General features: G+C 47.2%; 1 protein-coding gene across 11 annotated transcripts in view; it reads right to left on the bottom strand.

Annotated features, from left to right (window-relative positions):
* The window catches only part of FRMD4A (FERM domain containing 4A), a 354,026-nt gene that overhangs the window by 3,739 nt on the left and 338,211 nt on the right, over positions 1-12,076 (bottom strand). For 9 of the 11 annotated variants that reach the window (XM_090134966.1, XM_090134960.1, XM_090134970.1 and 6 more), the window contains 6 exons: positions 9,251-9,479; positions 8,037-8,093; positions 7,572-7,809; positions 7,120-7,284; positions 4,540-5,399; positions 2,401-2,497 (listed from right to left, as the gene is read on the bottom strand). In XM_090134966.1, the coding sequence (XP_089991092.1) occupies positions 2,401-2,497; positions 4,540-5,399; positions 7,120-7,284; positions 7,572-7,809; positions 8,037-8,093; positions 9,251-9,479 (1,646 nt within the window). Of the gene's footprint in view, positions 1-551; positions 624-2,400; positions 2,498-4,539; positions 5,400-7,119; positions 7,285-7,571; positions 7,810-8,036; positions 8,094-9,250; positions 9,480-12,076 lie in introns of all 11 variants that reach the window. The other 2 variants (XM_090134949.1, XM_031588446.2) reach the window with 1 other exon arrangement.

A 12,076-nucleotide genomic window follows, 5' to 3' on the forward strand; every position in this document is an offset into this window, starting at 1 on the left:
GCCTTCTCACAGGAACTGGGCCAGGGTTGCTCCTCGCTCCATGAAGCCTCACTGCTGCAGACAGCCTGCACAGCTCTGCAGCATGAATGAAGGAGCAAGGGGCACTCGGTGCCATGGCTGTAGCACTGCTGGAGCTCTGCCCAGCTCCCCGAGGTCCCCACCCACCCGTGCTCATCTCCCCACAGCACTCTGCCCACGCTGCTTTGAGACATCCCCAGCCATGAACGTGTCACTGCTCTCTGTGCCTGTTCAGCCTCTGCAGGAATGCTCACAGCAGTGGCTGGCCCCAAGCCCACTTGTGCGGAGGAAGGAGTCCTCTTTCACCAGGGAAAGCACAACAGCCACAAACGTGCTGAAAAGGCACAGAGAGGGATCCGAGCTGCATTCGAGTTGTTATTCCAAGGACTGAAAGAAGCCTTGTTGCCAAACAGGCACACAATTACACAGCTGCTCCTCAGTGGGACAGTGGGATGCCGCTTATTCGCATTGTGTTTGTGGAACATGGACTACAGGGCAGAAGGATGAAAGAACAAAACATCCCCTTACTATACCTCTATTCATCAGTACTTTGGTGGGTTGGAGACTGAGACTCATCCATAGTGGGTGAGTTGTCTGTTGCTTCTCTGAACAAAGGAGAGCAAAAAAGGAGGAAAGAGGAGAGAGGAAATGTTAAAGAAAAGAAATGACACAGACATTGTTATGAGCTTATTAATCCAGTGGGGAAACAAGTTGATGAATCATCTTCAGAAAAAGAGTTAGTGACACAAAAACATGTCAGGGAGAACTGTAAATCTTTTCCTTCACAATGGGAGGGAACAACCTGTTCCTGTGGTGGGGGAGTTTGTGTTTTGCTTCTGATGGCAAACTTTGTCCGCCTCTACCATATTTACACATGTGCTTGGGACTGTGCTCAGGCATGAAACAAGTACTGATTTGTCTCCAGTTCCTTCTGCACTGGTTGTTGGTACACAAACTAAGTTATAAATCTAAAGAACTTCACATTCACCAGCTAAGAATTTGCCTTGATGGTTTTTTGCTATGAGAGACAGGGAGTAGAAGTTATCCCAACTAAGAAATGTTGGGATTTTGGAAGCAGACTCCTCAGCTGGCTGCTAACCACTTTTACTTCTGATTATCATAGAGATATTCAGAGGATTTAGGATTGGGATGGAGACAGACATGAAGATTTGAGTCTAGATTAAAACCCTTAATAGTGGAAATTTCAGCATGCAGTCACTACAGCTGCCATTTTGCCAATCTTATGATCCCTTGACTTTCTGTGAAATGGACCCTGGAAAATACTGAAACTGGAGGCAAACACAAACACCATGTGAGGCTGGATGTCAAATGTGTGAATTTAAAATTCAAAGAAGGCGTAAGAGGTTTGTGGTTACAGTTCCCCTCATCTCCATTTCAAAGTGCACTCACAGAGGGTGCTGGAGTACAACCAGAGGTCAAATTTGGTCATAGGTGACCAAAGAAATTAAAGAGGATGAGATTTTCCAGTGGCTGCACAGTGAAATGTTTAGAGTTAACTCTCCTAGTCCCTACTCACAACTCAGGGGATTGTATCTGTTTTCTTATTCCAGGGCCGATGGGATTTCGAGGATGTTAGCTGGAAACTTTCTAGTGGTGTTCACCAAACCCAACTTAATTGTAAAAATCTGGGACACGCTGAGTTAGATGGGATCTGGAAATGATCTTTATTTCTTGCGACAGGGTAGAATTACAGAAGATTGCTAGAGAATACCCAGGAGAGCTTGCAAAAGGCTTTTTGTTTGCTCCTTGAATTCCTGGCCCCACAAGGAGGTGTGCCCAAGAACCCAATTACTGTATTTACATGAGTAATGGCTACCTGCACGTAATGACTCACTCATGCTTTGGTGAAGCACATTAAGTTAGTGGTAGCTGAAAAAGCTTGCACTTAATAGTCATTAGGTCACATTACTGGGGAAAACCTTGTAGTAAAATGTGGTTGCTGCGCACACGAATATAGTAGGCACCTAATCCTGCCTTGACAACAGAGATCTTAGGCTGGACAGCCAGCATATTTGCTAAAAGAAAGACCAGCTCTTTTGACAGATAGAAAGCTGGAGGAAGGAGATGGTGCCCAAGCGGGAAGAACTGCAAGGCTTCTTCCACTGCGGATCCAGCATGGCTTTGGAGCAGTGCTGCTGGGTGCAGGTGGCACTGCTGAGCTTGGTGAGCCCAAAGTGACCAACTGGTGGGAGCCTGGACATGCTTAGTGTGAGTTTGGCCTACTGAGCACCTGCAGAATGTTCCCTGTACCTGTGCTCTCCCTTTGCCTGTGTTCTGGGAGGTTTTTCCTGAGGCTAGCAAGCTTTCAGCTTCCTGCACTGAACAAGATGAATCCTCTCAACCAATCCCAATGACACTCACCCAGTCTGCCATGCAAGAATGTGGTGGGGACTGCCTGGTGGCGTGGCTGCAAGTTCACTCGATGGTGTTGAACTCCTCTGGCTGTGAGGTAAGGCAGCTGAAAAACAATGAAAGGGTGGAGAAAAAGAGTTGGTGAGATGAGGGCACAAGGGCTAGGGTTGTTCAGGCCGTCAGCTGATCAGACCAGCAGAAACATGTCCAGCTGTGAGTAAACACAGCCAGGGAGTCAGAACTCATCCAGCTTGAATATGGCATAGGAGCAGCCTGCCTGGTACTGTTCCTGCTGTGTGTCATGGACTGCATCAATCTTCAGCTCTGTGGGAATGCTGTTTCAGCCCTGTCTGGGAGATACAGCATCTCTCCCAGCATGAGAGTTGACTGATTTTGCTCCTGTCGCCCCTATCTGGATAGTAGAACATGGCTGTGTATCTTCATGACCTCAGGCCATGTCCTGCTGCCAAGGGTGTGAGAACACAGGAGATGCTCCATTTCCTGAGGAGGGAGGGCTGGTACAGGCAAGATCCTGAACAGGTACACTGCTTCATGTGCGAAGGAGGAAGACAGCTCTAAAGATTACAAAAGCTGACGCTACCTCACTGTGTAGTTGTAATAAGGTGAAGTTTGGCTTTGTTGACCCTAGTGCTATGGGCCCAAAGGAAGGCTTATCTGACTTTAACGAAGCAAGAAGCAAGATAGACTAAAATCTAACACTGACAGTGGTTCTCAGGCAGGTTCCTCACTGAGGGCCTGGCAAAGATATCCAACTCACCCATCTTTCCTTCTCCTCAAGTCCATGCATTATTCACTCTCCAAATTTAATACCTGCCCAGAAGTACAATCTTCTTTAAAGGACAGCACGAAGTCCAGTAGTTATGTAGACTACAGCCAATTAGCTAAATGACAGATGTTTCTACCTGGCATCCCCTTCTATGCTGTTCATTTTTTTAGCTGCTGCCAAATGGCACTTGAAGATAAAAACAAATTTTAATCTGCTCCCTGCAGCTGACAGTCCCCTAGGTCAGTATCCTCCCATAGTTTTAATTGGAACTGACTGGGAATGCAAAGCCAGCCTGTACAGCTGGATGGTCACAGCAAGCCATGGGTGCTGCCCAGACATCCCATTTAGATTCGAAGACCTCCCTGGGTGTGAGAACAGACTGAATGGCAGTGTCTTGCCTCCCTGAACTCCCTCACTATGCTTTCTAGATTTCCAAACTGAATTAGTATGCTTCTCAAACCAAAGCAAAACAAAGCCTGAGCATTCATGTATTTTCTGTTGCTGACAGGAATAGAAAGACTTATTAATTAAAGGAGGGGAAGACTATTTCTCATATTGAGACACAGAATGGTTCCAGCAGTTGCCTGATTGTGTCTTGGTGCACATCTAGGCCTTCTACAAGCACTGGCATAACACATAAATCACTCTCTTATCAGGCAGCTGTGAGCACTGGTGCACTCAAGGCTATGAGGTACTTGGGCAGTGGCTTAAAGCATAAGGAAAGGAAGGGAAAAATGGCACGGATTCTTATTAACCAGCTCACTCATCTCCACTGGGCTGGGTTCAGGTTTTTAGCATGCCCTTGATACCTACAGATTGGACTGTCCGATGGTGACTGATGGCCAGTAACTATTTCACCTTGGTCTGTTTTGTAACTGTTCAGGTTAATTTATTTGGCTGTTTTCTTACTGTTGAATATTAACAGCACAGAGATGTACATGACAGATATATTACTGCACAAATTCAAGCACCGAATTTCAGAATATTATCAGCACAGTTACTGGAATTGCATGGGAAAGCCACGTACCAGCAGTGCAAAGAGATGTCATCATGCAAACATTTTTGCAGGGCTGGGACACTGTCCCCACTTAACTCTTCACCTTCCTCATGCCTTTAATGTTTCATCAAAGGCACACAGTTCTCCTGGATGGCACTGAGGCCCTGTGTGCTCCATCGGTCCCCTTGCTGTGCTTACTAAAAGTGATTACACTGTGGTTTCTCTGAGTTCAACCAAAAACCCACCACACACTGAGGAAAGACTCAGTAAAGGCATGGCTTTAGGTTCTTCCCTGACTTCCAGGCCTGGCATGAAAATGGGCTGCACGAAACCCCTGGCCCCCTCACCCAGGACGGGTTCTCACCTGATGTTGCTTTACACATCTGAGGCATTCTCGTGACCCTGCTGTGCGCCACAAAGGTGCTTTGAGAAGATGTGCTGTACTGGGAGCTGCTGTCCGAGGAAGTGGAGCTCGTGTGCGAGAGGCGGCTGTGCTCCTTGTGGGAGGCTGTGGACCGCTGGTACCAGAGCCGCAGCTCATCTGACACGGCAGTCCTACCCGAGCCCTTCTCGTGGCCCTCCCTGCCCAGAGATGGAGTCCTTATGATTTGGGAGCGGGAGGGGGTGAGCCGAACGGAATCCGCTTCGTCCCCATGCCAGTTCTCCTTAAACATCCCCCCCGCTGTGTAGGAGTTGGAGGTTTTGAATTGTGCTTTCACACTGTAGTGTCCCTCCTGGTCGTTCTCCAGGCTGCGCACCACCACGGGTGTGGAGCTGCCCTCGATGTACAGGGGATACTCTTTGATCCTGTATTGGGAAGAGGGTTGGCTCTGGCTGTGCAGGTAGACCCGGTGGTGCCCAGTTCCATTCCTCGCAGCCAGGTTGGGCATGCTCCCTGAATTGGAAGAGACCAGGTTGCCTGCTGATTTGTGCCTTTGCCTCTGTCGTTCTCTGGCTTTCGATGGGGAGTCCTCTGCCAGGGTGGAATAGTTGGGGTTCATCTGAGCAGGGTAGTAATGCTCAGAGCTGGAATGGCTGGTGCAGGATGAGCAGTCATCCATGGGGTCAGAGCCGTTACTGCTACGAGTCCTTGGGGTGTAGAAATCAGGGCTCCCTGTCTCATTTTCTGAGCCGAGGAGCTTGCCTTGTGACTCCAAACTGGAGCTCCGGTGTCTAAAGTGCTGAGCTAAGCTGTGCAGTCTGGTCGGGCTGATGTCTACTGACCTGCAGGTACCAGGAAAACATTCAAGTTGGTAAGTCACAAGGACAACACACTTCTTTTCTGCACACAAGTTCGGTCTCACTGGAAAGGGAATTTGGGGGCATCTCCTCCAGTACTGCATGGGGCTGCTGGCTGCAGAGAAACCTGTTTCCCTGCTGTTGGGTCCAAGTCTGGCTCCTATCCATTCTCCTTGCTGATAATATTCAATCTACAAGCTCAATTCTTCTGTGGCTTGCCAGGATGGGAAAGATCCAGCATGAAGGACAAAAACTGGTGAGCTCATGGCAGAGCCATGGCAGAGCTATTTGGACCAGCACCATCCTGGTACCACCAGGTTCACTTTCCTGTAGCTCTGCAAATCCCATCACCTCAATGGTGGGACTCCCTTTCAAGTGGCATGTGAATCCCCTGCACAGGTACAATTCGATTTGTATCTTTTCTCAAATTAGTGACAGAGATAAAAGGACAGATTGCCCATATTTAGCCCAAATACAGTGACTCTACCCTTTGAAAAAGTCACCTTTGTGAAGCAGCTATGTTTTACTGGGGCCCAGCCATGGGTTACATGTATAATACAGTCAGTGGGTGACTGCCTTTGAGGCATCCACCTGGAATCACAAATTTACAAGGCTTGATTCATGGCCAAGCCTGGGTGGTCTCCGTTCATCCCAGTTGCTGGGAGAGCTTCAGCCATCCGTTCAAGTAGCAGGAACACTGCCCTGTGAGGAGTTACACACCCGGATGACAGATGGCCAAGGCTGGAGCATGCAGCAGACTTAGCAGTGGTTGTTGCACACACCCAAATAGCTCCTACCTGGTCAAGGACTTCTCAAGCACCATGCCAGGCTTGTTTCTCATGCAGCTTAGCTCCAGACTTAACACTGTGCTCTTAGAAGTCTCTTTCAGCCTCAAATTTGTAACTAGTGTAACACAGGGCCTTGATACCTCACATCATTTCTGTCTGAGTCTGATGTGCTGGCACTGCTCTTGATTTATGCTATACTAAATGATGCTAGCACTACCACTGTGAGCAGGACACCTAACAGCGCACAGCTTTGGCTCATCTCTGCTTCTCTCACTGTCCATGAAATTTACTACAGGGGCAAAGTAATAATGAAGCTGAACAGTTCCTGGTAAAAACTGGGATTAAATTGGGCCATGAACATCAAATCACCACTACGATTTGAAGTCTTTCCTGTCAACCCTGGGATTATGTCACTGTCACCTGGATCCTTGGGTGGACTGCTTTGTGCAGCCTCTCTCTGCTTGAGAGCACACACATATAAACATTTTATATGCCACCATGAGAGAGTACTTCTACCTAACATTTTGTATAAAAAATGAAGCAGTATGTTATCTCCAGTTGGAGCCAGAAAGGACTTTACTGCAGTTTAGCACTATCATCACATCTCTTCTAAAAGTTGTGTGTGGTTTATAGGGCCTATAAACAGTAAGTGGGACAAGGAGTTCCAGTAGAAGAAGAGCTTCATTACTTTGAGGGGGGAGATAAGGGGCAGGATCATGTTTAACTGAAGCGATTTCAGTATCTCAGTTCAGGAGAGATTCTCTGATAGCAACAGGACTCAAGCATTTGGTATGAATAGGCCTGCTTTGTGTCCTTTCCTGAATGGGCAATTAATGAATATCCTGAGGGATGGATAAAGCAAAGCAGTTATTTTAGGACAAGCAAAGTGAGCCTGTTGTGGAGCTGGGAGAACTTACCGTGTGGAGTGGACGTAGTGTGGACTGCGTACCCGTAGATCCGGCGTCGAGGGCATGCTGGACTGGGAGTTCCAGTGGGGAAGGCTCCTGATGGGGCTGTTCTGTAGGGAGCTGCTCCCTCCTGCCTCAGCGCAGCTCCCGGTGCTGGGGAACCTCTTGTGATTGCTGTAAAGCAAACACTTGGCTTCAGTTCCTGGGAAAGAATTTGGGGAAGGGGCTCCCTGCCTTATTCCAGGTCTCAGGCATGTGCCTGTGATCTTACAGAGTAAGTGGGAGTGGGGTCAGATGCTGCTCTGAGTCATGCCACGTGAACACAGCCTGCTTTTTATCACATCTATATTACCCCCAAAGCCTGAATGTCTCCTTTTGGTAAGAGATGGTTTTGTAAGGATTCACAGACATTCCGTCTGGGAGGATGTCTGTGTGATAAGGACTGGAGATTGCTGGCTCACCTGGAATGACTGTGTGAGGAGCGTTTCTTGACCTTCTCATAGGGTTCATCCAAGGATGACTCGCTCCACATCTTGGGTTTGATGGGGGACTTGTCATAGTCGTTACGGTGGTAATGCATTTGGCGGAGGCCTTCCAGTGACTGTGGAGGCGGAGGCCTGTTGTGCAAGGGTGGCCGGGGTGGGAGTCCTTTGTGTGGGGAGTGGAGAGGGGATATTGTGCTGGTGACCTGAGAATCCTCTGTCAAGAGAAGAAGGGAAAGAGGTGATGGCTATGTGACCTTCAGTGCTAGCCCTATTTAAGGGGACAGCATCACGCCTTGCTCGCAGGCAAGAACGTTTTTGGTACTAGTAAGTCTGAATGGATCATTACAAAGAAAAAGCCCCCCATTTTGAGCATCAATCAGGAATTCACACATCCCTCCCCATTTCCTTCCTGCCCTCTAGAATATACAGCAGCCAACATACCATCCTCAAGAACAAGGGCATCCGAGAGGGAACTGTCTTCACTGGCAATGTTTCCTTCTGAGGAGAAGAAAAAGATTGTCAGAGTGTCAGGAGAATCACACTGACCAAATAGTGAACTGTGCCGTGATCTTCTTCAACCAACTCTTGGCCTTAAGCAGTCACCCACACCTTCCTCTTCTCAAAGCCATGAGACAACGATATTCCTATAAATAACTGCCTCAGCCCACTCAGTCTGAGGGCAGAGCTGCAGGCCAGGCCTCTTGCTAGCAGGCTGCCTTTCAAGGAGCTGCTAACTCCTTTTCAATTAATGGGGATTAAGGCTGAGTCACAACAGTGAGCTGAGATCCCCAGCGGATGTGAAATGGCAACCTGCCAGCAGGCAGACTTTGTCTGCTGAAGATCTTGGGCCTTAAGGCCCACACTAGGTACCAGTTCTGTGTAATTTGGGGAAATACTTTCTGAGTATCCTCTGCAACAGCAGATGCAGAAGCTCTCACGTTCCAGGCATGCATGTATGAGTTGCCTCCCCCATCTGTGTCCTCACAGCTCTCTGTCCCTGCCTGCAGCATGACTTGGTACCCAGGTCACAAATACAGCAGCTCTAATCTCAGTTCCTGCTACAAAGGCACAGAGAAAGCTCTGTAAGTTAAACAGAAAGGGCAAATTCAGCAAGGGAGAAAGAACCACAACAGAAAGTTAATGGATTTCACGAAAAACCAATCGACAACTCAGTAAACCATAAAGCACCCTGAGAATTACACTGTAAAAATATAAAAAAAGCATTTGAACACAGCAATGACACTGCCACCAGTCAGATTTTACAGATGCCTTTCAGCTAGAGAGCTCACCCCAATCTGCTAACATTAATTACATTTGTACAGAATTACTCCAGAGATGCTAACAGAGCGATTTTATAGGTGAACAAAGGAGTCACAGTCTGCTTTCCTGATATCCTTATAATCTACAGCATGATCCTGTGTCTTATCTTGTGAACCAGCACATCCCTAAAGCACAGCACAGATCCCAGACGCCCATCTGACAGCATGCTGGCATGGAGAGGATAACCCAACTTCAGCACCCTCAGGGCCCTCTAGACAGGAGACAAGAGGGGGAGCAGAAACTCATATGTCAAATATGAGAACAAGGCAAAAATTATTGCTTGCTGTCCTCCATGTACCCTTTTTGGAGTGCTGTGGGTGCTAAGCCCCACTTACCATCTATGATCAAGGAAGCTCTCTGGGTTGGCTTCTTTCCAGATTTGATGCGATACTCATTAATGGCGTTTTCAATCTCCTGTAGTTTCTTCAGTGCATTCAGGTAGGATGTCTTCCTCTGTTTCTTCAGTTTTTTGCTGACGTTCGGGTCACTCGCCAGGCGCCGGGCAGCCTCTGTTATCTGGGACTGAATGGCAAACTCCCTCTCCAGGCGTTCCAGCTCTGCCTCCTGGGAAAAGGCAAGCAGATTCTGGCTGCCACCAAACTTCTGGCTCAGCTATAGGGGAGCTCCCCCTGAGTCCAGGGACCTCCAGCGAAGGCCATCAGGAAATCATCAACCAACAGGCTGCCCAAGGAGGTGGAGGATGCCCAGATCCTGGAGACATCCAAGGTCAAGCTGAATGGGGCTCTGAGCAACCTGATCTAGCTGTAAGTGTCCCTGTTCACTGCAGGAGAGATGGACTAGATGATCTTTTAAGGTCCCTTCCATTTCAAACGATTCTATGGTTCTGTGATTCTATGCTGCTCCCCTCATCCTAGGGCCTCCCTAAGCAGACCCACCTCATTCCCTCTGCCCACATGAGTGCCTGGCAGCACAGCTGATGGAAGGCACAACCCACACACAGAGGATGTGAGAGCTTCAGCCGTCCTGCCATGCTGTTTACCTTTTCATACAGTTGGCCCACTTCAGTAGTGCTCTACCAGTGACTCATTCAACCTTTTACATTCACCTCCTACTCATTCCCTCTCCCTATTCCCTAGCTCCACATTTGAGCCTTGTTTGATAGCAGTGCTATATATGATGCAAGACTACAGTTTTAACCTTCTTGACAAACTTGACACTCAATGACTTCTTTGGGTAAGAAAAGGTGAAGATGGGCTAATTCCTCCCTGGTGCATGATTGTCAAAATCCAGGAGAGTAGGAGCTGAGCTAATTATGGGCTGCTGCAACACATTACACTAGAAAATTGTCTCCTGAAGTTACAAGCCAGGAGGGTGACTTCAGAGCAATCAGAGTGTAAGCACATTTTGTGTATGCCAAAAAGGGCTTGTGTATCCAACATTAGCTGTTGAACTTTTAAATGTACCCTGGAAGCTAGCTACTGATTCTTAGTTATGCTCCAAAATCAAGGGATCTGGGTCAGTTTATGCAAACACAGAAGCTGATATAGCTTGGTCTGCACTGGGACTATAATTTTCAAAGACATTTGTTTTGTGTAGTGAATTTGGCTACCTTGGAGATTTTGGTGTTCATCATCATCAGTTTTTGGTGTTAGTTTGCTGATAAAAAGGGGAACACCATACACTGCATAACGGGGGAGAAAAGCCAAGCTCTTCTACTTCCAGTGAACTGTGGGTGTTCAGATCACACTGACAGACACGTAGCCGTGGAGATCCCCATTACACAAATTCAAATCCTTTCTCTTCATTTAGTAGTGGTGTATGCTGCAAGTATGGATGCCGGAGGGATTAATCAAACTGGAATTGTTCTCTCAAGTTTTTATTTTGGGCTTTTGGCTTGAAAAAAGTCCTCTGCTGTCAGTGGTGAGTCAGCATTGCCTTGAAATGACAGTTATTGTTTCTGAAGACTGACTCAACCCCTCCATCTTTTTAACAGAACCTTTTTTTTTGCACTGCAGAGTTTATAAATTTATCAGCACCAAGCCTATTAAATGTGGATTTGACACAATAGAGTTTTAAGGCCTGGAAGCTGGCTCACTGCCTTCTTTAAAATCCTTCCCAGAGTCGGGAACTCCGGACCACTTAGAGGTGATCACTAAGAACTACAGTAGAAACCTACTCTGCAGTTTGTGTTCTGGTAAAGGTCTTATTTTAAAGTTATTGGGAGTTTGGTGCAAGCTGTCATTTCAAGCCTTCACAGATTCAGTTCTAAATCACTCAATGTATCTAAGAGAAAAACATCTTAATTTTCTTCCCAGCCCTAACCACCTATTTTTCATCCAGTGAGGCCCCTACGAATAAAGCCTCAGAAAATGAGGGCTATCACCTGTTTTCAGAGGGAAGTGCCTTGCTTCAGGTCGTTGTCACAGTTAGTAATTTCAGTCCTGGATTTATGGGACTGGAAGAGAATTTCACCTTTGTTTTAAATTGAGTTTCTAGAGCTTGCACTTGCTGAAAAGTGAAAATCAACACTGGCCTCTCTGAACTTTCTCAAACTGGCAGCCAAGTAAACACAGCCCAACATTATTCTTTGAGAACAGAAATTTATGGTTTTCAATACAGTCCTGAAGTTTGACAGATGAAAAAGGGGGTAGAGAAAAGCTGACTCGGCATGTTTGGATTGCTGGTGCCAAAAAGCAGAGTGTCTGCAGTGGGGTGGAACTGCTTTACCTTCATGCTTTTCCCACTGCTCAGCCTAGCTTTGCACAGTAGAGATTCCTCACAGAGTGCCCCCAAAAACTGCTTAACAGAAATGAACTGGGGAAACTAGGGATCAGGTTATAACACAGCAGCCAACAGACTGCAGGGCTTCTAGGAGTAACTGAGTTAAACTGTGCTTCCCTTTGAAAAGCTTAATTAAATGTGCTAGCTCATGAATATTTGACTTTGGTGGAATTCCTCTCCCAGGCTCCATTGAGAACAAAACTACAGAGCTCCAGCTGTTTATTTTTTTCAGCAGAAGAAAAATGCCAACAAAACGACAGTTAATTCCCTGGCTGAACTGCGCCTTAAACCACACAGTCACACCAGCTTCAGACTCTCCTCTTACAAAAATGAAAAAGAAACTCAAAACTGGGATATACACAAGTGTCTTGAGACAAATGTGTCCCTGCAGACAATGGCTCTTCTGTGAATCTGGGCCC

Source organism: Phasianus colchicus, chromosome 1 (assembly GCF_987193195.1).
Source record: "Phasianus colchicus chromosome 1, bPhaCol1.hap1.1, whole genome shotgun sequence".
Taxonomy (NCBI): domain Eukaryota; kingdom Metazoa; phylum Chordata; class Aves; order Galliformes; family Phasianidae; genus Phasianus; species Phasianus colchicus.